The 25,921-nt window shown below is 46.4% G+C and overlaps 1 protein-coding gene and 1 pseudogene across 5 annotated transcripts in view; both read left to right on the top strand.

Moving 5' to 3' along the window:
• The window catches only part of UBE2H (ubiquitin conjugating enzyme E2 H), a 107,566-nt gene extending 90,951 nt beyond the window's left edge, over positions 1 to 16,615 (top strand). For all 5 annotated transcript variants that reach the window (XM_028106461.2, XM_028106455.2, XM_028106458.2 and 2 more), the window contains 2 exons: positions 7,232 to 7,360; positions 12,307 to 16,615. In XM_028106461.2, coding sequence (XP_027962262.1) covers positions 7,232 to 7,360; positions 12,307 to 12,431 — 254 coding nt within the window. In that variant the 3' untranslated portion in view covers positions 12,432 to 16,615. The remainder of the gene's footprint in view (positions 1 to 7,231; positions 7,361 to 12,306) is intronic.
• A 6,299-nt stretch (positions 16,616 to 22,914) lies between these two features.
• Positions 22,915 to 24,155, top strand: LOC114203141 (eukaryotic translation initiation factor 1 pseudogene; annotated as a pseudogene).
• Positions 24,156 to 25,921: the final 1,766 nt, after the last annotated feature.

Genomic DNA, 25,921 nt, shown 5'->3' with positions numbered 1-25,921 from the left:
AAATTTGTGATTTTTTTTTTTTTCTCTATCTTTTTACCTAATTATGAGTAGTAGGACTTTTATTTTCTTCCTCTCAGCCCTGCTCCCTGTTGGATTATGGAACAGGTAAATACCTTGAGTTGTGGCTGGCACAGTGAATCTCAACTTGAGAAGCCAGGGGTCCTCCATCATAGGGGAGCGGGCCAGTGAACTCTGTTTGTTTGGGTAGCATGCTTCTGGAATATGAAGAGTTTTGAAGGAAAACAAGAGGAACTTGCTCTTGATGGGAAATGACCTGAGCAATTGTTTAAGGAAGCTTTCTCTGATTGCAGAGGCAAGAGTGTGGAGCCTGGAAGTCCAGGCCCTGATCTGAGGTGGAATGGTACATTGGGCTTGGTGTAGTTACATGCCAGGGAAGACAGAAAAGGAACTAGAGACGTTTTGTTAGGACAAGTAGTGAGTCTGGGGGCGCCTGAGTGGCTCAGTTAGTTAGGCGGCTGCCTTCGGCTCAGGTCGTGGTCCCAGGGTCCTGGGATCGAGTCCCGCGTCGGCCTCCTGCTCGGCGGGGAGTCTGCTTCTCCCTCTCCCACTCCCCCAGCTTGTGTTCCCTCTCTCGCTGTGTCTCTCTGTCAAATAAGGAAATAAAATCTTAAAAAAACAAAAGAAAACCAAGTAGTGAGTCTGGAAAACCAACGGAGTACATGGAATAAAGGAGAAAGCCTAATCAAAGTCCTTCCAGAGCTTTGAAGCCTAGGGACAAGGATGTTGGAGTCTACCTAGATATTAGGAGAAAAGATCAGGTTTTCAGGGAAATAATATGTCAAATTCGGTAAGACCAGAAATACAGAGGACCAATTAGAAAGATTTGGTAGTTATCAACATAGACTTGGTTCTTTTAAAATTGCAAATGAGCTTCCCAGAGTAAGAGTAAATGAAGCTCCTGCTTACATTATGAACACCACAGAATTCACACTGCTGTGCAGGTGAATGTCTTGCCAAGCAAGTTTTTCTGTATGTTATTTGGCTTTAAAAGGAAGGAACCCAGGGCATTGGGGCATTTGGGGGAGTGGGATAGGTGGCCTTTGAGGAGAGGAGCAGTGGCTTTGATGACTCAACCCCTAGCCATGACTGTACTGTGTGATGGTGGTAGTTTCTAAGTTATAGCATTTTGGGTGTTAAATCTGAAAAACAGATAAATATTATGCAAGTTAAAGTCTCTGGGGTGACTGCCTGCCTGGTAATTACAGTTCTTGGTGGGGCAGGCCACGTCAGGCTCTGGGCATCCATAGGGCTTTAACCTGAAGGTAACAGCATGCTTTACCAAAATTCCCACTTAAACGTTCACAGGAAACAGAGGAAGAAGAAATAACTTATGGTCAGTGGTTTATAAACAGCCAAGAATAAACCACGATCTGTGATTCATCCCCTCCTGTGTTTTTTCCTTTAAGCCATGTACCATCTTTTTGTGAGTCACCTGGAGTAGTTGGTGCTTTTTTTTTTTCCCCAGTGTGACTCATTTTAATTAACATGTGTTCTTTGAGGTATACAGGTAGCTGAAATTTCTGCTCGAAGAAGGTGGCATTTTTTTTTGAATATTTGAGTCTAGTCCTTTGCCATATGAAGCCTATTTTATAGTCCTTTTTAGTAATGTGTAAATTCTTCCTTGTAAGGAACTGCAGTATTATACTTCTCTTTTTTGCAGATGAAGAAATTGAGACGTAGAGAGGAAGAGACCTGCCCAAGGTCAAAGAGCAAGTCAGTGGAAGGCCTGAGATTAGACTTGTGGTCTTCTAGGTTTCCCATCTGTTGTTTACCACTTTTGCTGGAAACCGTGCAGTCTAATGGAATTTGCTCTGCCCAATGTCTACAGTGTGTTAGGTGATATCTCCCACTGCCTCCTACACTCTAAAGCAGCCTGATAATGCCCCTTGAAAATGGATCCACTTTCTCCTACCTTTAGTTTGCAATACCTCCACCTGGAGGAAGTGAGGGTGACAGCAGAATGCAGGAAGGCATGCTGAAGGGCTCGGGGAGTGGCTCCACTACACACTCCTGGCAGCTTAGTTGAGAGCCCTGAGCATTTTCAGAGAACCCGCAGGCAAGTAGCCCTCTTCCCGTTTGTTCTGGGGGTAGGGGTGTATAGGGTAGGTAGCATTTCCTGGCTGTGCAGTTCTACACACACATGGGTGCCTGGGTGCCAGTCTGTCCTAAGCCAGAGTCCATGGGGTAGGTAATGAGGCCTCAGCATGCAGGGTTTGAAAAAACTCCACAGGTAATTCTGATGGACAAACAGTGAGGATCTAGACTTGCTAAGAACCATTGCTCTGGACTGAAGGGGGTAAATGGTGCTGCTTTTGATGAGAGATCACTATGATTTTGAGTGTTCTAAAAATTAAATATGAATATAAATTATTAGTTTAAGTGCCTAAACTGAGGAATGAGTGTTGTAATGTTGTTAATATTAATATTGTAAGATCAGGCTGAAGAATCAGGCTTAATGGACTGCATTTTTGTAAGTGCTGATTTAGTCCAAAGCAAAAGTAAGAGCTGTTTGCTCATCATAAACCGTACTTCTCAGGGATCTTTGGACTTCCTTTAAAAATTAAGGCAGCCAGTAATGGAACCAGCTGACTATAATCTCGAGATTGGGTTATTCTGTGTGTCTGGTTCTCCCTTTCAAAAAGTGGAAGATTAATATTTTTTAAGACTTTTGAACTGAGATGTTGATATTTTATTACTATTATTAATAATTCTAGGAGAAATTATGCCATTTCATAATGGATTTTTCCAAAGGCGAATATCTTTATTTCACTTCCGGTTTACAGTTTAGGTTTCTTCTTCTTTTTTGTTTTATTTATTTATTTATTTGAGAGAGAGAGAGTGTGGGAGCATGAGTAGGGGAAGGGGCACAGGAAGAGGGAGAATCAGACTCCCCGCTGAGGGGGGAAGCCCAACATGGGGCTCTGATCCCAGGACCCTGAGATCATGACGTGAGCCGAAGGCAGATGCTTAACTGAATGAGCCACCCAGGTGCCCAGTTTAAGTTTCTTCTGTCAACATTTATCTTGAAAGAAGATTTTTATCTGCAACTTTTTTTTTAAAGCATTTTTTTTTAAGATTTTATTTATTTGACAGATAGCAGATAGAGCAGGAACACAAGCAGGGGGAGTGGGAGAGGGAGAAGCAGGCTTCCCGCTGAGCAGGGAGCCCAATGCGGGGCTCGATCCCAGGATCCTGGGATCATGACCCGAGCTGAAGGTGGATGTTTAACGACTGAGCCACCCAGGCGCCCCTTATCTGCAACTTTTGAGAGATGTTTCCTTGGAGAGGACCCTCTCAGTAGTAATCACTCTGTTAGCCACTCTCAGGGCTGTAAGTTAACCGCTTTACAGATGGCCATAGCAGGGGCACCTGGCTGGCTCAGTTAGTTAAGCATCTGCCTTCTGCTCAGGTCATGATCTCAGGGTCCTGGGATCAAGCCCTACGTTGGGCTCCCTGCTCGGCGGGGAGTCTGCCTCTCCCTCCCCCACCCCCCCGCTCATTCTCTATCTCTCTTTCAAATAAATAAAATCTAAAAATAAAAAATAAAATAAAATGGCCATAGCCACGACATCCTGGTCTTCAAATGCTACCTTCTTTGCCCAGAACTGGGCTGTGTACTTTTCCTTTTCTGCTCTTCTGTTTTACAGGTGTGACTCAGCACATGCATAACATGGATCAGAAGTGTGTTAATGCAAGAAGAGAGACATAGGAAGGTAGAACAAATTATTGAGGGTTCTTTTACTTGTTGGGAACGAATACCTAGACAGAGCCACTTATTGGCAGCTTAAAAACTTAAAAGTAGTGGGGAAAGGGTATAAAAATCCCTCTTTGGAATACAGAAAACACCTGCTTATAAAACATCTCATCTGCCATATTTCTCAGGTCCTGAAGCACTTATTCACATTACTTAAAGAGACTAAAATCTATACTTTGGGGGGTGTGTGTGTGTGTGTGTGTGTGTGTGTGTGTGTGTGTGTGTGTGTGTGTGTGTGTGTGTTTTAAAGGTTTTTGTTGTTGCTTGGTAGGAATATTCCTCTGCTAATGTTTTTGAGTAGTACCTGGAATGCTGAAATGACAGGAGAACTCCAGGTCACTACGTGTGGGTATCTGTGAACAGCCATGGGCTACTTTTCTGTGGTTTAGCTACTTGAAAGCAACACATAGTCTCTGCGAAGTATCAGACAGTTCAGCCACAGAAATCCCTTAACATTCTCTGCTTAGAGATCATTCTATTGGCCTTAAACTTGTGAGAAAGGAAGACTTTTGGGGGGCGGGGGAGGTGGCCATCTCTGAAGATAATGCAATTTCAATGCCAAGATGTAGGTAGCTTGTGCCTTCATGAAAATTTAGACAGTGCTCATTTCATCTGTTGACAGAGGCAGCATGGTGGATAAGCCCAGGATTGAAACCCAGCTCCTTGGACGAGTTACCTAACCTCTCTGTGCCTCAGTTTCCCCCATATGCCAAATGGAGATGGTAATGGTACCTAGCTCGTTGGCTGTAGTGAAACTGAGTGTACATGTAAAGTGCTTACAGGGGCCTGGCTTGTAGTGAGGGCTTTGTAAGCGCACACTGTCACTGCTCTATTCCTGTTGCTGTAATTATTAGTGTTAATTAACTCTTGTTAACTCTTCTCTGCTCCCGGATCAGGTTGAGTTTGTAAAACTTCCACATCCTTGTTTTTTTTCTTCTGAATTTATTTACCTTGATTTTTTTAGACTTAGGTTTTATGTAAATATTTCAAACATGGGAAACTAGAAAGGACATATTCATAGGAAAATGCTATTTTTAAAGGTAAAAAAAAGCGAAGTGTCCTTTGGTGTGTGAAAAGTAGAAATCACAAGCATATTACCTTGAGATAATATGGATCATCTTATGTGCATGTACTGTACATAGTTGTAATTCTAGAGAACATACCATTTTGTAGACTTTATCCCCCAACATTAGAGTATAAGTATTTTAACTATTCTTTAGCCTTTGAGTAGTTTTAAGTTGTTTTTACCATGAATAATTACTGGTTTGTTGAATATGTTGCTTCCTTCCTGGGATCGAGCCCCGCATCGGGCTCTCTGCTCGGCGGGAAGCCTGCTTCTCCCTCTCCCACTCGCCCTGCTTGTGTTCCCTCTCTCGCTGTCTGTCAAATAAATGAATAAAATCTTAAAAAAAAAAAAAATTGTAAGTAAAACAGCAGTGAAAATCTTACAGCAGGTGATTGGGGTTATCTTGGAAGATTATTTTTGTTTCACTTTTTTGATTAGGAATCTGCATTTATTTCCTGGTACATGGGAATCTTAATATAGCATGATTCTTTGGGAAGTTAGCCTTATGAAGGTGAAATGGCTCCTATCCATGTAATACCACCAAGTCTCCATTACCTGGGGCTCAAGGTAGACCTCCTCTGCGTCAGGACCTGGTGCGTGGGAACAGGACTGAGCCAGCTGTCCTGTGATTCTCCGTGACATTACTGGCTAGACCTGAGCTGTCCAATACGAGATCTAGCCATGTGTCCTTATTTAAATGTAAATTAGAATTAAACATATTTCAGTTCTTCAGTCACACCAGCCCTCATGCATCCATCCATAGCCACATGTGGCCAGCAGCTACCATCCTGGACAGTGCAGATACAGAACACTTTCATCATGCAGAAAGTTCTGGCTTACTCTCCCGCTGCTCACCCCAACCATTAAGGAAGCCGTACTCTGACAGGGAAGAGCTGACGGTTACTCGTTGGGTTTTCCAAAGCAGAGGGTGACAAACATTGTTTGCCTGGTTTTGTATATAAAGTTTGATTGGAACACAGCCACACCCATTTGTTTACCCATTATCTGGGAGTGCTTCTGTGCTAGGTGGCGGAGCTAAGGGTTGCGTTGTTAGGCCAGGGTCCACACGGGGCCCACAAGGTCTAAAGTATTTATTCTGTCCCTTTATGAAAAAGTTTGTTAACCCCTTTTACCTAGACCAGGATTTCTCAACCTCAGCACTGTTGAATTTTGGCCCAGATAATTACTTGTTGCAAAGGGCTGTCCTGTGCATTGTAGGATGTTCAGCAGCAGCATCCCTGCCTCTATCCACCTGTCCCCCTCCCCCATCCAGGTGTGACAACCAAAAATTTCTCCAGACATCACAAGATGTCTGCTGGGGAACAAATCACCCCTGGCTGAGAACCACTAATCTAAAATGCTGTGGCTTGACCAAACATTCATTTATAATACTGCCTAAGAGTGCTCACTGTAACAGGGAAAAAATACATTAAAAGAGCAAAATAAATGAAAGAGTAGTTCTTAATGCTGCTATACTTTAGCATTCCCTACAGAAACAAATTTTTCTATAAAACATGATAGAGTAACTGAAGTAAGGAGCCTGGAGGCACTAAGATTGCACAGTTCACTGCTGAGAAGCAAATAGAATGGAAGTTATCGCATCTCTGAAGTGATGGGAACATGGAGTTTATTTTACAGGTTTGCAAGGCCTGTTTCCTATAAAACACTACGTGACTGCAAAGTTCTTATTGACTTTGCTATGTGTGTAAATGTTATCTCTGTATACCCAGCACCTTGTGCTGCTTCTGGCAAGAAGGGAGTTGATAAATGTGTATGAAAATGATTGTTAATAAATTCAGTAAGTCTTACGATTATCTGTGATCTTAAGTGGCCCACGTAGGTTCCTACCTTCATTAGCCAGAGTTAAAAGACTGGTTATATTTACCTGCAGTCAAGGTGATGAGAATTGAATTAAGCATCAAGGCGTATAAAACTGTGTTCTTCTTGAGATCTGGCGCTTGAATACTTTTCAGAGTGGGGATTTTCAAAGCTGTAGAAAAAGGCAATACTAAGAGATAACTAATAAGAATGTAGAGTTTGGGGGCACGCATTTTAATTCAACAATGTATGTACTATGTCTGAATTCTTGGTTTAGAACATGGAATGAATTAGAATTGGGACAATTGCCTTTGAAAGCCAATATCAGGTATACCTTTATCTGATTCTTCAAAGTAAAATGAAGTTTTAAATATTATTTTTTAAGTTTTAAATTTTAAAACTGGTATTGAAAATAATATGTAATCGAGATCATATGTAACGGAGCACTTTTATGGAAAACTTCATGTGGTTGATTATGTTGGAAGATAAGCAGTTTTGACTACTGAATTCAAGTGAATTTTAGGTGAACTTGTTTTTTTCCATGCATGACGTATTTCTGTTTGTTTTTTCAGATCTTACCAATATATTTGAGTCCTTCCTGCCCCAGTTGTTGGCCTATCCCAACCCCATAGATCCTCTCAATGGTGATGCTGCGGCCATGTACCTCCACCGACCAGAAGAATACAAGCAGAAAATTAAAGGTAAGAAGGCAAATAGTTTAACCTAGAGACAGAATACGTGTATTGGGCTTTGATCATTAAAAGCCCTTCTTAGTTAATAATAATTTTTCTCAGGCCTTAAAACAGACCGCTGTCTGTGGGCTGGAGTAGAACTCACTAGCCCCTGTAGTTCCATGGGGTCATTGACACCTTGGGAAGGCTGAAGGTCCCAGCAAGGAAGATGAGAAGGAGTGAGAAAGAGCAAAAGGAAAGATGAGAAAGTGGGGGGCACCTGTTAGGTGGTGGTGGATGTGACCCTCCCAGAAATCCCCGTGGATCCCTCTCCAAAAGAACCTTAGCCTTCATTTGCTTCCTCTTGTCTCGTAAAACTAGAAAACTGGGGCTGGGGAGTGAGGTATTAAATGAAAGACCTAATCTCCCATTTGTTTACAGACGGTATCATCCTGGCCCGTCAGGAAAGCTGTTAACTTTGGAAGTTGGGAAATGCCAAATTCTTATACTTTTTCTAGTGTATCATTTTACCTGTTGAATTAAGAATACCCAACTGGCTTCACTTCTTGGCCCCATACTGATTTACTTTGGAAAGTTTACATCTGGGCGCATTTCTTGTCTGCTGCAGATATCTGGCCCCAGGGCCCAGTTTTCTAGTAAAACTTGAAATGTGCTGTACTAGGTAGAAATGTGCTTGTGGTAGGAGAGCTAGTTTTCTCATCCTTTACGATTTAGAATCCTCCTTTCTCACTCTGAAACCGTTGACCTGCTAATGGGACACGAAGTTCATTAACATGAACTTGTGGTTTCAAAAGAACATCTATAACTTCACACCGGTTTACTGGTGTTCATTTTTACCTCTCTGTGTGCTTGAGAACCTTTGTAGTGAAAAGTCTAGATAAAATTCCACCAGAAAGTAAAGGAATTCAAAGTCATGAAAGTAGGCCTACTCTCCTTACCAAATGGCAGGCATCCATATTTACCTAATTGTTAGCATGACTTGCCCGTCTGTGTAGCAGTTCAGATTGTCAACTTATGCCTCATCTTCTGAGGTCCATCTGCAAGAGGTGGCAGTAGAAATAGTTTACGGGAGCCTGGAATATATAGGTCTTCACTCTTTTAACTGTCCAAGTATGAGACAGGCGCATCTGAGGCTTTCCTTTGGTTTTCTCATTCTTCTCTGATCTCTGTAGGGTACTGTTTGGTACTTTTGTTGAGATAAAATAGAAATAAATCTACTCCAATTAATTTACTTAGGTCTCAGGTGTTTTTGCAAATTAATCTAACTTATGTAGCAGAATATCTGTATAGCCAAACATGTATTTCAAGGGGGAAAAATACAGTCCATTTCAACCAGATAAAATTCTGTTATGAGACTGTATTAAAATTGTGACACAGGAATCACTTAACAGTGTCTGCAGCCCACAGATCTCTCAGTGTGGAGCATATTTCTGTAGTTCTTAGATTCATTATGCCTCAGCAATTTAACACTATTCCTGTTTTAGAACATATCTGCTATAGTACCAGTTACAAAAGGAATCCAATCTACATTTTTATTTTAGAATGGCAAACTCTAGCTTAGGGAATTGAGCTTTCTGAAATGTCAATGTTGGCTATCATTTTGTCTTCCTGAGCAGTGTGAAAATCAGGGCTGTAAGAACTATCCTGATGGTTTAGATGCGCTCCCCTGGCCCCCAGCTCCCCCCGCCTCCCAGCACTGGGTTCTCCCCTGCACCCAGCCTGTCGGAGTCTTCCCCCTTTCAGAAGCCTCTGTCTGCTCCTGAGGACCTCTTTGTCCTGCTCTTGATTTCCTGTCATTTTCAGACTTCTCACTTCCTTGCCCTAAACCCCTGCTAGTTTGTTTTCCCTCTTCTACTGATAATCTGTTACCCCATTTCTTCCTAATCGTGTGCACCCTGCTCAAGACCCATTTTCCTGACTTCTCTGCGGCTCTCGTATTTTGCCCCTTCCCTTCCTGAAAACCTTTCTCATTCCATTCCCAAACGTGGTCATTCTCTCAAGAGTCTCAGTCATTCAGCCCTCCCTCACCCGCCCTCACCACTTGGGGAGCTGATACACCCCTCACTGCTTTAGGTAATTCCCTCCAGGTAGGCGATTTCCAAAAACCTCTCTCCCAAGCTGCTACCAGACATTTCTGTGGCTAGCCTCACAGGACAGCGTATGTAACCTTTCTTACCATGGATTTTCGTCAGCATTCCCATTTCTTTGATGTTTTTTTATCATGTAGATAGGAGCTGCCTGTGGGATGGGCACCAGTGAGCTGTCTAAAGATACAACACTTCCCTGCTTAAAAAACCTTCGATGGGGCGGCATCGTACCTGCCGTTCGTGGCTTTCTCTCGCTCTGTGTGAGCTCCATCCTTGTCTTTACTCCTAGATGTAGCAATATGTGACCATCACATTGGACGAGTTTCAGATACCCAACCGTATTCCCTTCCTTAGGGAAAGTTTCAACCTAGAGAATAACTTAACCGTATACTCACTGTCCAACTACGGCAAGACCTATACGTTTTTTGCTTTATTTGCTTCAGATACAAATGTAGTTCTCGGCCTTGTGTTTTGACATACTGGCCACGTCCTTCTCACCTGTGCATTTTTTTTTTAAGATTTTTTTATTTATTTGAGAGAACAAAGCAGGGAGAGTGGCTGGCAGAGGGAGAGGGAGAAGCAGACTCCCCCTGAGCAGGGAGCCCGATGTGGGGCTTGATCCCAGGACCCTGGGATCATGACCTGAGCCAAAGGCAGCTGCTTGACTGACTGAGCCACCCAGGCACCCCCTCCTGTGTGCTTTTGGTGAGGCTGTGCCTTTCGCCTGGAATGGCATGTCCTATGCTGCAGCTGAGAATCCTTCAAGGGTCAGCGCAGATGTGCCTGCCTTCCTGGCTCTCAGAAGCCAGAGGCCCTTCCTCCATGCTTCCCTCCGATGGCACTTGGCAGCTAACTGCCTTTATCTGCATCTGTCTCCTGCTCATAAATGACCTTGTTCTTCATTTTTCTGTCTCCTGAAAGGTCTTGTCCTAGTAAGCTAAGCAGTTAAAACTATTTCCTCGAATATACTAAAGAGGACTAATAGTATCACCTTACAGTGTCAGAGAGAAATGTCAAAGTGCAGCAACTTCTTTCTACAAATGCAGCGAAGTAGCTGACCCATTAGAGGGTAAAAATAGCATTTCTGGGACTGTAATAAACATTTCTCTCCAAAAGGTAAATTCAGGTTAAGTTCTTAACTAATCAGGAGCTTTTGGAATCTCATCTCCGCCTAAAACTTCATTATAATGAATTTGTAGGGTTCTAAGTCAGAAGTCTGTAAACTTTTTCTGTAAAGGGCCAGATTCGGCCACATGTAGTCTCTGTCACATATTCTTTCTCTTTGTTCCCTTTTTTTTTTTTCCCCCTTTTAAAACAACCGTTTGGGGGGGGGTGCGCCTGGGTGGCTCAGTCATTAAGCGTCTGCCTTCAGCTCAGGTCATGATCCCAGGATCCTGGGATCGAGCCCCGCATCGGGCTCCCTGCTCAGTGGGAAGCCTGCTTCTCCCTCTCCTACTCCCCCTGCTTGTGTTCCCTCTCTCGCTGTCTCTATCTCTCTGTCAAATAAATAAAATCTTAAAAAAAGAAAGAAAGAAAAGCTGGGCCTAAGAATGCACAAAAGACTTAAAAAAAAAAAAAAAAAAAACCCTTTAGGGATGCCTGAGTAGCTGAGTCAGTTGAGCATCTGCCTTCAGCTCGAGTCATGATCCCAGGGTCCTGGGATCGAGCCCCGCATCGAGCTCCCTGCTCAGTGGAGAGTCTGCTTCTCCCTCTGCCCCTCTCCTCCATTTGTGCTCCTCTCAAATAAAATCTTTTTAAATAAATAAATAAATAAATAAACAACCCTTTAAGTATATCAAAAATATTCTTCGCTAGGCCCCTGTGTTATTCCAATTTGGCAGGCTCATTTGGTCATTTTCCTCCTCTTACTCTCAGACTCAGTCCCTGTGACTCCATAGGAGGAGAAACAAAGCATAAGGACGTGAGGATGTGTTTCTCTCCTGCTGGCACTCTGAATAGGTTTCTGTCTTGTCTCTTGGCTATTTACTGAAAAACAGTATGCGCTTAGAGTTTTAAGAATAAGTTTGTTTGTTGAGCAGTTCTTAAAATTTTCTTCCAGCCAGCAGATTCAGCCTAGGCTGTAGCTGCATAAATCTTCAGGTAAATAATAGATGATAAAGTGACTCAGGCTCACTGTGTCTCCAGATAGCAGTTCATTCCTGAGCAGATTGAGAGACTGTTTTCACCAGCTGCTTCAAAAACCTGACAGGCAGGATCTGTTTAGACTAAAATCTATTCCTAAAATAATAGATCTGGGTTGACTGTAATTACATAACTGCAAGTCTGAAAATGATGGGGGATTTCCTTATAAATTACTATGGAATCATAACTAGTCCTGTTCTACCTGGGAGGGTGAATAGTTTTATTAACATAGAGATAAGAAGAAAGTATAGGGTTCACACTACCCAGTCCTGTGAGTTTGGAGGAGTGTGGCCATATGGATGAGCCACCAAGGCAAGAGTGAGGGTGGCTTGGCGGCTGAACTGGAGGCCGGTTTACACCAGTCACTGTCCTGGACGCCTGCCGGCTTCCCCATGTCTCAAAGCCAAGGCCCAGGGTGGCCGGCTGCCTCGTACACATCCACCTGGGAGGTGATGGCCCAAGGGAGTTCTGGGCTAGAGGTGCAATATGTATCTGCACCCCTGCAGATCAGATGTTCTGCTTTGCCTCTTACTAAGGGGGCAAAATGCATGAACTCCAGAGACGTCTTCCGTGGGGTTTTCCCCTTAGCTTCTGTGACCACACCCCGGCGGGTAAGGAAGGCTCGAGCTTCCCTGGGCCTTTGCCGGCTTTGGGGGTCACTGAAGCCCATGCTTGCCTGCTCACAGCCTCTGTGGTTTTTTTTTTTTATCCCTGCCCCCTGTGCAGAGTACATCCAGAAATACGCAACGGAGGAGGCACTGAAAGAGCAGGAAGAGGGCACCGGTGACAGCTCGTCGGAGAGTTCTATGTCTGACTTTTCGGAAGATGAGGCCCAGGATATGGAGTTGTAGTAGAAAAAGCACCTGCTTTTCAGAAAGACTATTATTTCCTAACCATGAGAAGCAGACTATAATATTCATATTTAAACAAAGCAATTTTTTTTATTACTAAACAAGGTTTTTATGAATAATAGCATTGATATATATATATTATATATCACCCTTTAGATCTTGATTTCTTGGTCATTTCTCAACCTGAGGTGCATAGCATATTCCCACATTCCATTTTGGTAGCAATATGCGGTCGGAATGCATGCATTCATAAGTCCATTTGGCCAAGTCAGCCTGTGTGCTACTGAACTGTCAAAAGAAATAGCCGCTCTGATAGATAGACATGAGTAAAAATAACAGGAAAAAAGTTGCTTCTTTTATTGATGGTTCCAAAGAAACAAACCAAACCAACCAGCTCTTGGATGTGAAGCTAGAATAGTGCTTTTTCAGAATGGATGGGAGGAGCTGGGGGAGGACCAGGCCTGCTGTGGGAGCGTGGAGAGCCAGCCACCTCAGAGCCCGAGCCGCTCCTCCCTGTGAATCCCAGGTGGCCCCGTGTCTGGAGTAACAGCATCAAGCAGGGAGCTAATTGGAGTATTGAAACGTAAAACAATTTTTGACTCTGGATTTTAAGTACATTTTTATATGTAGATTCCTGCCTGTCTCACAACCAGGCCCTGCAGCCACAAGTGTTTTGCTTTGAAGAACCTTTTGGAAGTGTTTTCTGAACCTGATTCTTTTTCTTGGGCTAGAGCTTGTAATCCATACCTTTTTGAGGGGACAGGACAGGAGGAGTGAAGTGACTGGGGAGGTGCTCGTCTCATCCAGCACGTGCAGAGTCACACCCTCGCCCTGTTGGCCACTTTGAGACTGCTGCCCTGGACTAAGAGCTTTAAATTTGAGGGTGGTTGTGGGTGTTTTTGTTCGGGTTAGAGCTCCCCCCACTTCCTTTCCTTTCCAGTTTTTTGTTTTGTTTTGTTTTTAATGGTGTGTGTGTGTGTGAATTGTGCTTAGACAGGTTGCAAATTTAATCTTCACCTCCCAAGAGATGGCCTCCTTGGACAGCCGCTCGGTGGACCATTAGACCCGGCAAGAAGACCCGTCTGGTGGCCCGGGTACTCTCATTCATGTTTTTGGTTTTGTTTTCCCTTCTGCTGCTCTTGGCAGGCAGCAGCCCGGTCATCATCTGCTTGTGGGAGTGGGAAATGGGTATTTCAGACCCAACACACATTCTAAATTTAAAATGAGTAATAATTGGAACAAATAAAGGTCCTTGTGCCCAAAGTGACTACATGGGAAAAACAAACCACTTTCTTCAGATCGTGACTGAATAGGAGGAAAGAGTTCAGAAATACGATGCAGTAGAACAGGTTTTGAAGGAAGAACATATTCTCTCCTGTATGTGTTAAGAGGAAATCAGACAGTTTAAAATGCCTGCTAATCAAACGTTTATTCAGCTCACCATATGTCCAGGTTGCCGGCAGAGTTTCTTTTCAGGTATGAGTGTGTTACCTACTGAATCTGGAGAACCTTAGACAGCAAGTCTGTATCCCTTTTTTGCCACAACCAATAGGACAATAGCAGAATTAGCCAATTCTGAAACCTTCTAAAAGACAATTTTTGAACGTCCCACTAGGATAATTGAATTTTTCTTTCTGATGTGTGTTTTTAGTTTAGAAGTGCTATCTATTCCACAAGATTGGAGTCAATGAGGTTGGAAGATATCCTATCTTTTTTTATTCAAAAAGCACAATCAATCTTTTCTTTGAAAATCTATATATAGTACAACTTGCTTTTAGCATGATTATTTTCCTAAATAAGAGACAAAGAATTTACTTATTTTATGTTAATTACGGGCATGAAGCAAAAGGTTTTCTTTAAAAAAAAAATAAAGTGCAGTTAGTAGGGCTGTGGTTAGTTAACTGTACTGAGTTATCTATCTAGCATTTGTGGCTTGTTGGAGGGGTAGTGTTAACTATTTAACATGGAATGGTGTGCTTTAACTTTTCTAGTGCGTTGTCTTCTCATTACTTTGGGGGAGGGAGGGTCTCTGCTGGCCTTGTCTAACCTGCTTACCTGCCGAAGTAGCAGTTGCTTGTGCTATAACCGTTTAAATTGTAGGTGCGACTTAGGGTAGGCTTTAAAGTGCTGGGTGGTGGTTTGAGTTCAAACAATAAAAAATTGTATTTTTTCAATATTATATAAACAATAGTGTTCTAATTACCTTTCCAAAAAAAATAATGTCCAAATAATAATTGCTTATCTTGACAAAACCAACAAAACAAGTAGAGCCAAGTTTTGGGGAATGTACGTGAGCCATGGCTCTGCTCCCCAACTGAATACCTTTTTCTCAAAAAAGACATCTGCTCACCGCGGAGTGAACGTCCTGGCACTGGGAGTCTGGTGGTGCGGAATTTCCAAATGAAGATGTGTCGGGGGAGGTCACAGGGGTTAAGAAGCAGATCTGAGTATGGCTGCAGCATGTGTGCGTGTGTGTCTGTCCAAGTCTGCCTGATGAAGGTGTAATGAGGCTTCCCTATTAGCACAGGAAGCTCCTGGAATTGCTACCCAGATCACTCTGTACCCTCTCATTCTGTGCAAATCTGTCCTTTCTGGGCACTAACCTTGGTCCCATGCATGCTTTTGGCTGTGTGTGGGGCTTTTCCTCTCCTCTGAGAAATTGGTTTTTGATGAGTTGAACAGAATCCCTTTTTATGCTTTTTGTCTCTTCCTGTACCTGGGAGAGGTAGGTAGGAGAAGGAGACCATGCTTCTAGGTACAGAGGGAGCTGGAAGAAAGCCTGGCAATGAATCAGAGGACTCTGGTCCCCCAGTGATCGATGATACAGTAAGGCTAGAAGCGGGGGTGTGACAGCACCAAAAGCTTTTCCAGATTTCCTGTCATAACACTCAGAAAAGCATCCAGAGCCCCTCAGAAGGGCTGAACATTATTGCTTTTAAAGGTGGTGGTAGCAGGTCCCAGAGTTGCTTCTGGCAGTTTCCCTCCCTTTCTTAGTGTACCATCGTTTTTGAAGTTTTTGTGGTTGACCAGCGCAAGCCATCCTTTGCCCCCTGTTGAAATGACCCTGAGCTCAAGCTCTCGCCAAAACTGAGAAGCAAGGCAGCCGCAGCCCGGAGCCTGGAGCCCGCTGCCCTCCGGCAGCCCCAGCACCGGGGCCTGGGGGTTGCATTTTGTGGTAGCCAAGCGAGACGCTGGCATTTTGCTCTTTTGTCTTCGATCTTGTCACCCTCCTTGAGGTGACTGTGCAGTTTCAACCAGCATTTTATACTAGTAAGGTAGTTCTCAGAAGTTGCCATATGTCTCTCTAGTACCTAACGCTGTTCTTTCACTTCAGAAGCTGTTCTTGTTGCCAACTGGCTGATCTAAGCTCCTGAGGAGGGTCTCCCCTCGAAGGAATTTTTTTCTCCTCAAAATGCTCCCTGAAGCCCTCGTTGGCCTTGGCCTGACACTTGCTTTTCATTAGGCCTCCTGTTATGGCTGAGAATCATGAAAGATCCTCTGCTAGCCTTCATGGGTGAAGTTTCTAGACACCGTTTCTGGGAACTGGTGTTTGATTTTAAATGGCCCTTCTACGTTCTAGGGACTCAATCAGAAAAAGTGAAAGCCATTAACAAGAGTTAGAGTTCCATTTCCTTTTACCAACTTCGTAACCGGGTTCACGGCCTTCTTGACTAAAATCAAATCATTTCTGATGGAGCGCAAAGACCTGCATTTTCTTTGGACTTCTGAATCCATGTTCATATTTTCTCTGGCCACTGACCACCTTGGCAGTTCCATCCACGATTGGGGTGGAGGCCCCTGGGGGAAGGGGGAGCTCACCGTTGTTGGGCAGGCAGGGTCTCCACCCACCTGAGGAAGGGCCAGGACTTTCACTTCAGCAAATACTCGTCTTGGCTGTGGGCTTGGGAAGAAATGGCCATTATTTACTGATTGTATTTGGTACATATTGTGTGATACTTGAAGAGAAAAGGGACTTACCAGCCCTTAATTGAAATCTAAGCTTTTTATCGCTTATTTTTTCCTTGCCCTATCTCCTCCCTTCCACCATTTTCCTTGCATTGTGATGATCTAGTGGGCACTTCTGTCAACAGGACAAATGCCTCCTCTGACTATAACCTCTTAATAGTTGTGTATAATGAAAACTGTAAACTTTTTTAAATAAAATGTGTATATACCTTGGCAAATGGCTGGACCTTGATCAATAAGATGATAGCCTCATTGATTACTTAGCCCTTTCTTAAAAACAACTCCCTCTTTATTCATCTGACTCTTCTCAGCAGCAGACGTTGGCTTATTTTTGTTTTTGAGTGAGAAGCTCTTACAGAGGCAGATGACTGGGTTAGTTTGGGAAGGGTGACACTCCCTTTAGAGGTAGTAACTAAGAGGCCCCACCTCCAGAGTCCCGTCTCTGCACCTGGAATGGCAGGTGACTGCTGACTATAAACAAGGCTGGCTGTGAGGCTTCTCCACAACCTTGAAGGCCTTAAAAGGCCTTCTCTTCTGTGAAGTCCTATAGCTCGAAGGACCCCACCTGCCTTCATGTGGATCAGCAGGAATGGCTTCCATGTTGCAGGTCAGCCCAAATCTAGACCCTGTCAGCTAATGCCGAGCGAAGGATACCTGCTTGGCCTGGAGTTCACAGGCGGTGCAGCTTCCTGCCGGGCCTCGCTGCGCCAAATGCCAGCCTCAACCTGGAGGGTTGGGGTTTTAAACAGCAGGAGGGTATCACTGGGTTGATTAGCTCAGCGTTTCAATTCCTTTCTAAAGCATGTGCCCTCGATGGCCACCAGATGGCGGTGTTGCCTCACCTACTGGAAAATCCCACTTGGGTTCGATTTTGTGAGAAGGCCCTTAAGACAAAGGGAAAACTTGGTCACATGCTTTCATTCCCCCAAACACTCTTCCACTGTTTTCTTCTCCTTACTCACTTTTCCCAGATTTCTTTTATTCCTCACTGCATCCTAACGTATTCTCCAGTAAGGCCCAGCTTTGTATCTACCAGGGAGAGGGAGAGTAAGGCCACCTAGGAGTGGTGCTCTGCTGGGAATGAGCACCTTAAGGTGTTCCTGGGGCAAGAGAGCCCTCGGCCACCCAGGCTCTCTCCAGTGCTCAGAAGCAAAACATTCAGTAGGTTCTTTGCAAATGGTGCTCACTGACCGCTCAACTTGGAATAGTGGCTCAGCCAGCACTGTCAGTTCCAGTCCCATCTCTTTGTTAGCTGTGTGGCCTCGGGTTCATTTTTTAAATGAGGTCCCTCAACTGGTAGTTTCTGACTCTGACACTCTGTGACTCCGAACTCCATCCGGTCTCTGAAACAATACCATATCACAGGATATAGTGTCCTGAGAGGATATTCCAGCAAGCTGTGAAACTGCAGTTTCGAGATCAGACGTTTAGAGTTTTGGGACCCAAACAGCTTCGGGACTTCAGAGCATCCACTTTCCAGCTGAAAGAACTGAGAGATGTATGGGTCATAGGAGTCTACCCTACTGATCTCACAGGAGGGAGCTGCTTTTAAAACTCCATGAGTCTCGGGGCACTCACTGGGGCTTGGGATCCCCCCCGGCCCCCAGTAATCTCACCCAGTGTCACTCTTGCCTCAGCCTCAGTCCAGCTGCTTCCCCGGCAGCAGGTGACTTTCCAGTGCCTGCCTAAGGCAGGAAGCACCCCTTTCCTGGGAAGGGACCCAGGGTTTCTGAGCTATGTTATCCTGGAAAAGACTTGGGGACCCTGGAGCTTTTGTCACCTTAAATTCTCTTGCCATCTCTGAAGCCTGCTATCTCGGGATGGGTTCCTGTGACACTAGACCCTGGTGTTTCCTGCTCCCCACCCGGAAGCCAGGGCAAAGAGGGTTTCAGGGCTCCCACAATCCCTGGCTCTGCAGAGGTCCTGGAGCCGCCTGACAGACGGAGCAGCCTCGTTTATGAGGAGCGCACAGGCTTCTCAGAGACCCGGATCCTCAGATGAACTCAGGATGATCCACCTTGGGTCAACCCTGCTCCCCCCGTGCCTCATGCTGTAGGGTTTGTGCACCCAGAATTTCTTGGAACTGAAGAGTTACCCAGACAAGGGATTTAATATTAGGTTAAAAATACAGGGATATTTCCCTTCTGGCTCTGTGTGTGGGGTGTGAGTGTACGTGTGTATGTCTATAATGGTTTTTTCTTTAAAGGCTGGACACTTCTGTGGAGCTGGGTTCCTCAGAACCCTTTGGGCCTCAGACTTGGCTCCTAGGACCTGGTGTCAAGCAGTCAGGGGTGGCAGGGACAGACTTGGGCTCCCTAAGAGAAAAACGGCCCTCCTGGCTGTTCCTTCATTGATGATTAACTAGGAGAGGGGCTGCTGCAGGAGCAGTGGGGTTTAACCTTCAGGTCTCTCTCAGCTTCACTTCCTGTGACCCCTACCTGCTAAGAGCAGAACAAGCAGCTCCCCTGAAAAAGCTTCAGCCTAGATTCTGTTCTCTTTGGTTATATAAACAGTGACTCGGGTGCCTGCTCCAGTCCACTAATATGCACTTAAAATGTGTGGAACAAAGCTTTTAAAGATGCACCTCTAAATATTTCAAAAGAAATACATACTGGTAACAAATCATTCCAAACATATGTGAAAGTCTTCTATAAAGCCTTCCAGAGAGGATTCAGAGATAATGGTGACATAAGCAGTGGCTGAAGAGGGCTTTCCCTTATCCGCACACTGGCCCTGAGAGCCCCTGGGGAAGGAAACCTGGACTTGGCCCCATTTCACATTAACTGCTTTGTGAGGCACCAAGAGACGAGCACAGAGCAAGTGGCACAACCAATGCTGGCCAAGCCTTCAGGTCATAGGTGAGTGTTCTTTCCATGAGTTCATGCTGTGCCAAGCCTTGTGCCCATCCCCAGCACTTGGGACTGTGGGCACCAGTGTCTGTGTGAGCCTCATCCTGCTGTCTGGGGCCCCTAGGAGATGCCTCTGGGTTCACCCTGTGAGCCTGACCCTGTGACTTCTGTCAAGGGATCACTCCATGGGCTTGGTCCCTGAGGGTCAGGTCTTTGCCCACGCACATCCCCATGTTCACTGATAACCATGTCATCAACCTCTGGGGCCTGCAGTGGAGTCGGAATATAAAACTCAGATTTAGCACAACCCACCCCCTAGAGCAAACAGAATGCTATCCACACATTTTACACAACTTTCTAGTAGCCATGTTCTTTTAGAACAAAGCAAATTTTTTTTTACCTCAACATATCCAAAATGTTTCAGTGTATAATTACTATTTAAAAATGAGCATTCTATTTTTGTACTAACTCTGAAGTCCAGTATGTGTTTTACCGAGCACATCTCAATTTGGACACTACATTTTCAATGTTTAAAGTGGCACCTCGTCCTAGCAAGGCAGAGTTGTGTTAGGGAAAATTCTGCACTGCTTGTTCTTAAATTTAATTACAAATAAGACGAAAAATTCGGTTCCTCGGTTGCCACCCTTCAAGTGCTCAATGGCCACAGGTGGCTTGTGGCTCCCTACTGGACAGCGCCGCCCTGGAGGCCTCCAGGTACAGCAGGAATTTCTTGGAGAAGCAAATAAATCCCCAGAGCGACAGTTCCTGGGAATGTGGACAGAACCCAGAAGCTCCCACTCCGCAGAGGCTGTTCCGCGCCCACGCGGGCTTGGAGGGGCGGGAAAGCGGACCCGGTGTGTCGGGTGCAGCGGGGCTGTTGGGGTGGGGGCGGCCCCCCGGGGCCCCGCCGCGCGTGCAGCCCGGAGCCCGCGAGCCACCGTCCCCCCGCCCCAGCCGCGGGCACTCCGGGGTTCCCGGCCGTCGTCTGCGGAAGCGGAAGTGGCCCACCCACGAGCCGGAGGGGCTCGTCCCCGAGTGGGTTGGGCGAGGGGGGCGCCGAGAGGCGGGCGCCGAGAGGCGCGGCCCACCCCCGGCCATCTTGCGCGGCGGAGCGGGCCCGGTCCGGCCCTGCCTCGGACACCAGGGGGCGCCCGGGCCCGCTCCGCCGCTCGGCCCCCGAGCCCGCAGAGCCGGGCGGGGCTGGACCCGAGGGCCCCAGGGGGTCCTTCCCGCCGGAGACCCTCTGCCCCGCCGGCGGGGCCCGGCAGCTGTGGGAAAAAGAAAACAGCGACGCCACCGAACACTGAGGCCGGGGAAGCGGCCCCACCCGCAGTCACCCGGCCTTGACCCTCCGCGCCGCTTGCTCCCTCGGCCGGGCTCCTGGTGGCCGGCGACAAATGTGGCTGCTTAAGCAAGCAAGGGCGGGCTGGAAGGTCAAGGCGGGGCCCCAGAATTCCGGGGAGGCTGTACGACAAGATTTGGGAAACGAGAGGAGCTGAGGGACTCCGGAGACCCGGCATGAGCAAGGCCACTCGAGGCGTCTCACCATCCCTTCCTCCCTGCCTCACGTGCGCACGATGGAAAAGCCCCAGCAGGGGCCAGGGCCCCCTACAGGGGGTGGGAAACCAGAGAGGAGGGCGGCAGACCTCTTCCGTGTGGTCACGCGGGGGGAAGAGCCCCCTTCAGCGCAGAGGTGCCAGAGCCTACGCGCTCACTACCTCTGTGCCAGGCCACCGCAAAGTCCCGGGCAGGGGGGAGGCGGCTCACTCCGCCTCCCCCGCCTTCCCAACCCACCTTTCAGGCAAGGAGCACTACGTGTCACGAAAGCGCCACAAACCACAAAGAGGGCCTTCCTATAAGATGGGGCTTGATCAGGGCCCCTGGCTGGATGGGAAGGAATTGGATCAAGGCTGAGGGGAGCAGGGCAGCCCAGGTAGGGGAGTGGCGGGGGAGAAGGGGACGGAGGAGCGGCTCTGAGGGGAAGGTGAAGGGTTCAGGCTGGCCTGGAGGTCCTGATGGCGGGAGAGGTTGAATGGTGGCTTGGGGCCATGTCAAGCATCGGAGGCATGAAGCACGGGTTCGGAGGAGAGAGAGAGAAGTAGGGTGGGAAATTCAGTTCCTACTCTCTGCCGTCCTAGCTTGAGCTTACATTTGCAAGGTCACTTCATGGTCCAACATAGCTGCTAGAGCTCCGGAAATCATATCCCAAGTTCTAAGGCAGCAGAAAGAAGGAAGGAAGGAAAAATAAAAGGTCCTCGTGTCCCACATGACAGCTCCTTTTCAGGAGGCTTTTTGGATGCCTCCTCTACACTTCCACCTCCTTGGCCAAACTGAGACACATGGGCACACGTTGGTTCGAGAAGTGGGGAAATGAAATGTACTGAATGCATTGTCCCGTTGAATAAAATTGGGGTTCTACTAATGCAATATGTGGATCTTATATTTTTAGAAAGTGTTGGAATGAGTCAGCTCTTAAAACATTAGGAAACGGGGCGCCTGGGTGGCTCAGTCGGTTAAGCGTCTGCTTTCGGCTGAGATCATGATCCCAGGGTCCTGGGATCGAGCCCCGCATCCAGCTCCCTGCTCAGCGGGAAGCCTGCTTCTCCCTCTCCCACTCCCCCCGCTTGTGTTCCCTCTCTCGCTATGTCTCTGTCAAATAAATAAAATCTTTTTTAAAAAAATTAGGAAACAATTGGAGAAATTTGAAAAATGGCAATATGACGATATTAAGAAATCATCATGAAGTTATTGCTTTTTATGGGTGACATAGGGATTGTGTTTTATATCCTCGTGTGTGTGTGTTCAAAGACTACCTTTACATACTGAATTCATGGATGAAATTGCATGAGGTCTGGACTTGTTTCAAAATAATCCAAGGGTGGGAGGAGTGGTGATCGATGAAACTAGATTAGCCATGTGTTCTTTGTTGAAGCTGAATGATGGGTACATGGGAGTTCATTATACCATTTTCTCTACTTTTGAATAGGTCATAACATTTTCCTCAAAGTCCTACTATTAAGTAAAAGTATTGAGATTCGTATTTTAAAAATTGGGGTTCTAAAACACTGGAGGTCTATTATGAAGGAATCGTGGAGGTTGGCTTTGGGGATGCTCAGAGCAGTCTCTGCCAGTCGCTGGCAGCTGAGCTCAATTCCTAATGGACAGAGATTGTCTGAACGTTCCATGATCTGTATCCTCCAACAGGCCTGGACGCTGTCCTCCTGGCCATGGTACCAGCTAGATTCCTCAGTTGCCTGCCACTTACTTCGTCCTGCTGTATGTCCAGATTGGCATCATAGGCCTGAGAGGAAGGGGGTTTAACTGAAGGCATTGAGACCCAGGCCCAGGTCCCAAGCAGTTTATGGTTTATTTGAGCAGACAGTGTGAATTCAAGGACACCCACACTCCACGCAGTCATGCCAAGAGAACAGGTGGCAGGTTGTTTCAGGTGTGTTCCTTCAGCAAGAAGGTTGAGGCCACGGTGATCAGGAAGGGGGCATGCAGGAGGCAAGGATGAACAGGGCCTGGACTTGACCTGATCTGGAGACGAGGCGCCTCTGTCTGGCGAGGGGGGCAGGATTGGGCAGCTGTACTGAGGGGCATGTCTCAGGGGCTGGGGGAAATCTACAGCTCTGTGCCTGTTCCTGGCCCTGGCCAAGGAATTCAGTCTTCAGGGTAAAAAGGCAAGCCACAGGGTCTCCCCGTGGATAACGACAATGATAACAGCAGCAACAACAGCTAATGTTTTAGGGTTCTGGGCCTCGAGCTGTGGGCTTCATTTACAGCAAGGCTGAGAGGCCGCTGTGATCTCCCTGCAGTGCACACCTGTTGCAGGTGCCTGCCCAGCATCTGTTCCTTCTCCTTCTGGGATCAGTCCTGCCATGCTGTTTGGGGGACCTATCCCTCCTCACTCTCCTCCATGTGGGTTTTGGAGGCTAACTCCCTCTTCCCCCTCCTTGCAGTGTGGGCCCCCTTGACCCTGCTGGCCCATCAGGCATCCTGCTCTGAGTTCAGAGAGGACCCATAGCTGGGATTTCTGCTGAGACCACTGATAAAGAGATCCTTTTCTCTCTGGGGTTGCTGAGCTGCTGGAGGGGAGCCTGGAGCCAGGCTGGACAGCCTGCCTGAGAACCTCCTCCCTGGACTTTTTCTTCAAATGAGAACATGAAGCCCCTTTATTGTTGAAGCCAAGTCACACTGGCTTTCTGTCATTTGCCATCAAGAATCCCTGGGCACCTGGCCCCAGTCACTGAGTTGCCGCTGGGGACTCAGCAGACTCCCCTTGAGCCCCCCTCGCTTCCCGACGCTCTGGCCGCCCCCCGCCCGCCTTCTCCCGCTGCCGCCTTCTGCAGGCCGTTTCCACTGAGGAAAAGGAATCGTATCGTATGTCTGCTATCCAGAACCTCCACTCTTTCGACCCCTTTGCTGATGCAAGTAAGGGTGATGATCTGCTTCCTGCTGGCACTGAAGATTATATCCATATAAGAATTCAACAGAGAAAAAGCAGGAAGACCCTTACTACTGTCCAAGGGATTGCTGATGATTATGATAAAAAGAAGCTAGTGAAGGCGTTTAAGAAGAAATTTGCCTGCAATGGTACTGTAATTGAGCATCCAGAATATGGAGAAGTAATTCAGCTACAGGGTGACAAGCGCAAGAACATATGCCAGTTCCTGGTAGAGATTGGACTGGCTAAGGACGACCAGCTGAAGGTTCATGGGTTTTAAGTGCTTTTGGCTCTCTGAAGCTTAAGTGAGGATTTCCTTGCAATGAGTAGAAGTTCCCTTCTGTCCCTTGTCACAAGTTTAAAAACCTCACAGCTTGTATAATGTAACCATTTGGGGTCTGCTTTTAACTTGGACTAGTGTAACTCCTTCATGCAATAAACTGAAAAGAGCCATGCTGTCTAGTTTTGAAGTCCCTCATTTAAACAGAAGTCAAGCCGTAGGCGCCTGACAGTGTCCGGCCTGAAACCAAGCAGTAATGTGATGTTTTGGTCCAGCACAGAGCCCCAAGATCACAGATGGCTACATCTGGCCAGAAGCTCCTCGGCTCTCCCTCTTCAGAGTTCCCTGCCCTAAGAGAATGTCACCACCTGAACAGCCCACGGTGAAGCTGAGAGGTCAGGATGGGGTAAGGCAACCGCAGCTCTGCTGCTACAGGGAGTCATTGGTAGCCCAGAAAAGATCCCTGGTGTCTCCAACCTGACCAGGTGGCCAGACTTTCGAGCGGCCACCTTCCCTCTAGTAAGGCGTGATAGGACATCTGACTTGCCACCAAGGTCTTTTTGACCAGACCTGTCCTAGCTAATCGATGTCCAAACACCAGAATGTGAGGCCAGCCTTCATAGGAGTTAAACTTTTGACAAGGGAACAAACTTCACACTGATGTATCAGTCATGTAGTTTTAGCTGTAGAGTTTGCAACTTCCTGGCAGCAGCTGCCCAGTGCCGTGTGAAGTAACAGACTGGTTTTGGTTTATTTTTTCCTTCAGTTTTAATGTTATGTAATGTATTTAAACCCTTATTTAAATAAAACTTGTTTTCAGAAACAAAACAAAACCAAAAAAAGAATCCCTGTGTGCCTGGGTGGCTCAGTCGGTTGAGCATCTGCCTTCGGCTCAGGTCATGATCCCAGGGTCCTGGAATTGAGTCCTGCATCATTGGGGCTCCCTGCTCCGTGGGAAGCCTGCTTCCCCCTCTGCCCCTCCTCCCACTCATTCTCTCTCTCTCTCTCAAATAATAAGTAAATAAAGTCTTAAAAAAATAAAATAAATAAATTTCAAAAAAAGGGAATCCTAACTAATATGCACCTCCATCATTCAAGTGAGGAAACTGGAAGGTGCAGTTACAAGCCTGAAGTTATTGGATCTGCTTAGAATCTATAACAGCCATTCCCTGGAGCCTTAGAAGACAGAATTCCAAAAATGCAGAAAAAAAGGATAGGTTTAAGCCAAAGCCTTATATAGAAGATGATGGCCTCCAATGAAGATAACCAAGTGACTCTACAAATTAACTCCACTCCCTACCAAAACCCCCAAAGTGACAATAAAGGTTCACAGAAGGGGCAGGAGCTATAAGCCCCGGAACAAAGGGAAGGAAAAGTAGACAACAACAAACAAGAACACAAAAGCATTGCTGGAGCCTGGGGAAGAGGTGCAGTAACCAATATGATAATTAAAAGCAAAACAAAACAACAAAACTCTTCTCATCAAAACCCTATTCCTAAGCCAGAAGGGAAGGAAATGAAAATGAAAAAAGCGACCCAATTTCCTACCCTACCCCCTCCCCATGGCTGGTGGCCCCAGGTTCCTTTGATCCTGGGGGGTGACTGAAGGATATAAAAGGAGGAGGGGTTGAATTCGCTTTTTCATTTCCCTCCCTTCTGGCTTAGGAATAGACTTTATTATTTTTTTTTAAGATTTTATTTATTTATTTAACAGAGAGAGACACAGCGAGAGAGGGAACACAAGCAGAGGGAGGGGGAGAGGGAGAAGCAGGCCCCCCACTGAGCAGGGAGCCTGATGCAGGGCTCAATCCCCGGACCCTGGGATCATGACCTGAGGTGAAGGCAGATGCTTAAGGCAGACTGAGCCACCCAGGGGCCCCCCAAAAATAGACTTTAAAACAAAATATGTTACTAAAGATAATGAGGGACATTTTGTAACGATAAAAGG

The sequence above is a fragment of the Eumetopias jubatus genome, unplaced genomic scaffold (genome assembly GCF_037043125.1).
Source record: "Eumetopias jubatus isolate StellerSeaLion01/CBP00866 unplaced genomic scaffold, mEumJub1_p1.0 scaffold_14, whole genome shotgun sequence".
In the NCBI taxonomy this organism is placed as follows: Eukaryota; Metazoa; Chordata; class Mammalia; order Carnivora; family Otariidae; genus Eumetopias; species Eumetopias jubatus.
Note: the sequence above shows the minus strand (reverse complement) of the source record. Positions and strands in the feature narration are given on the sequence as shown.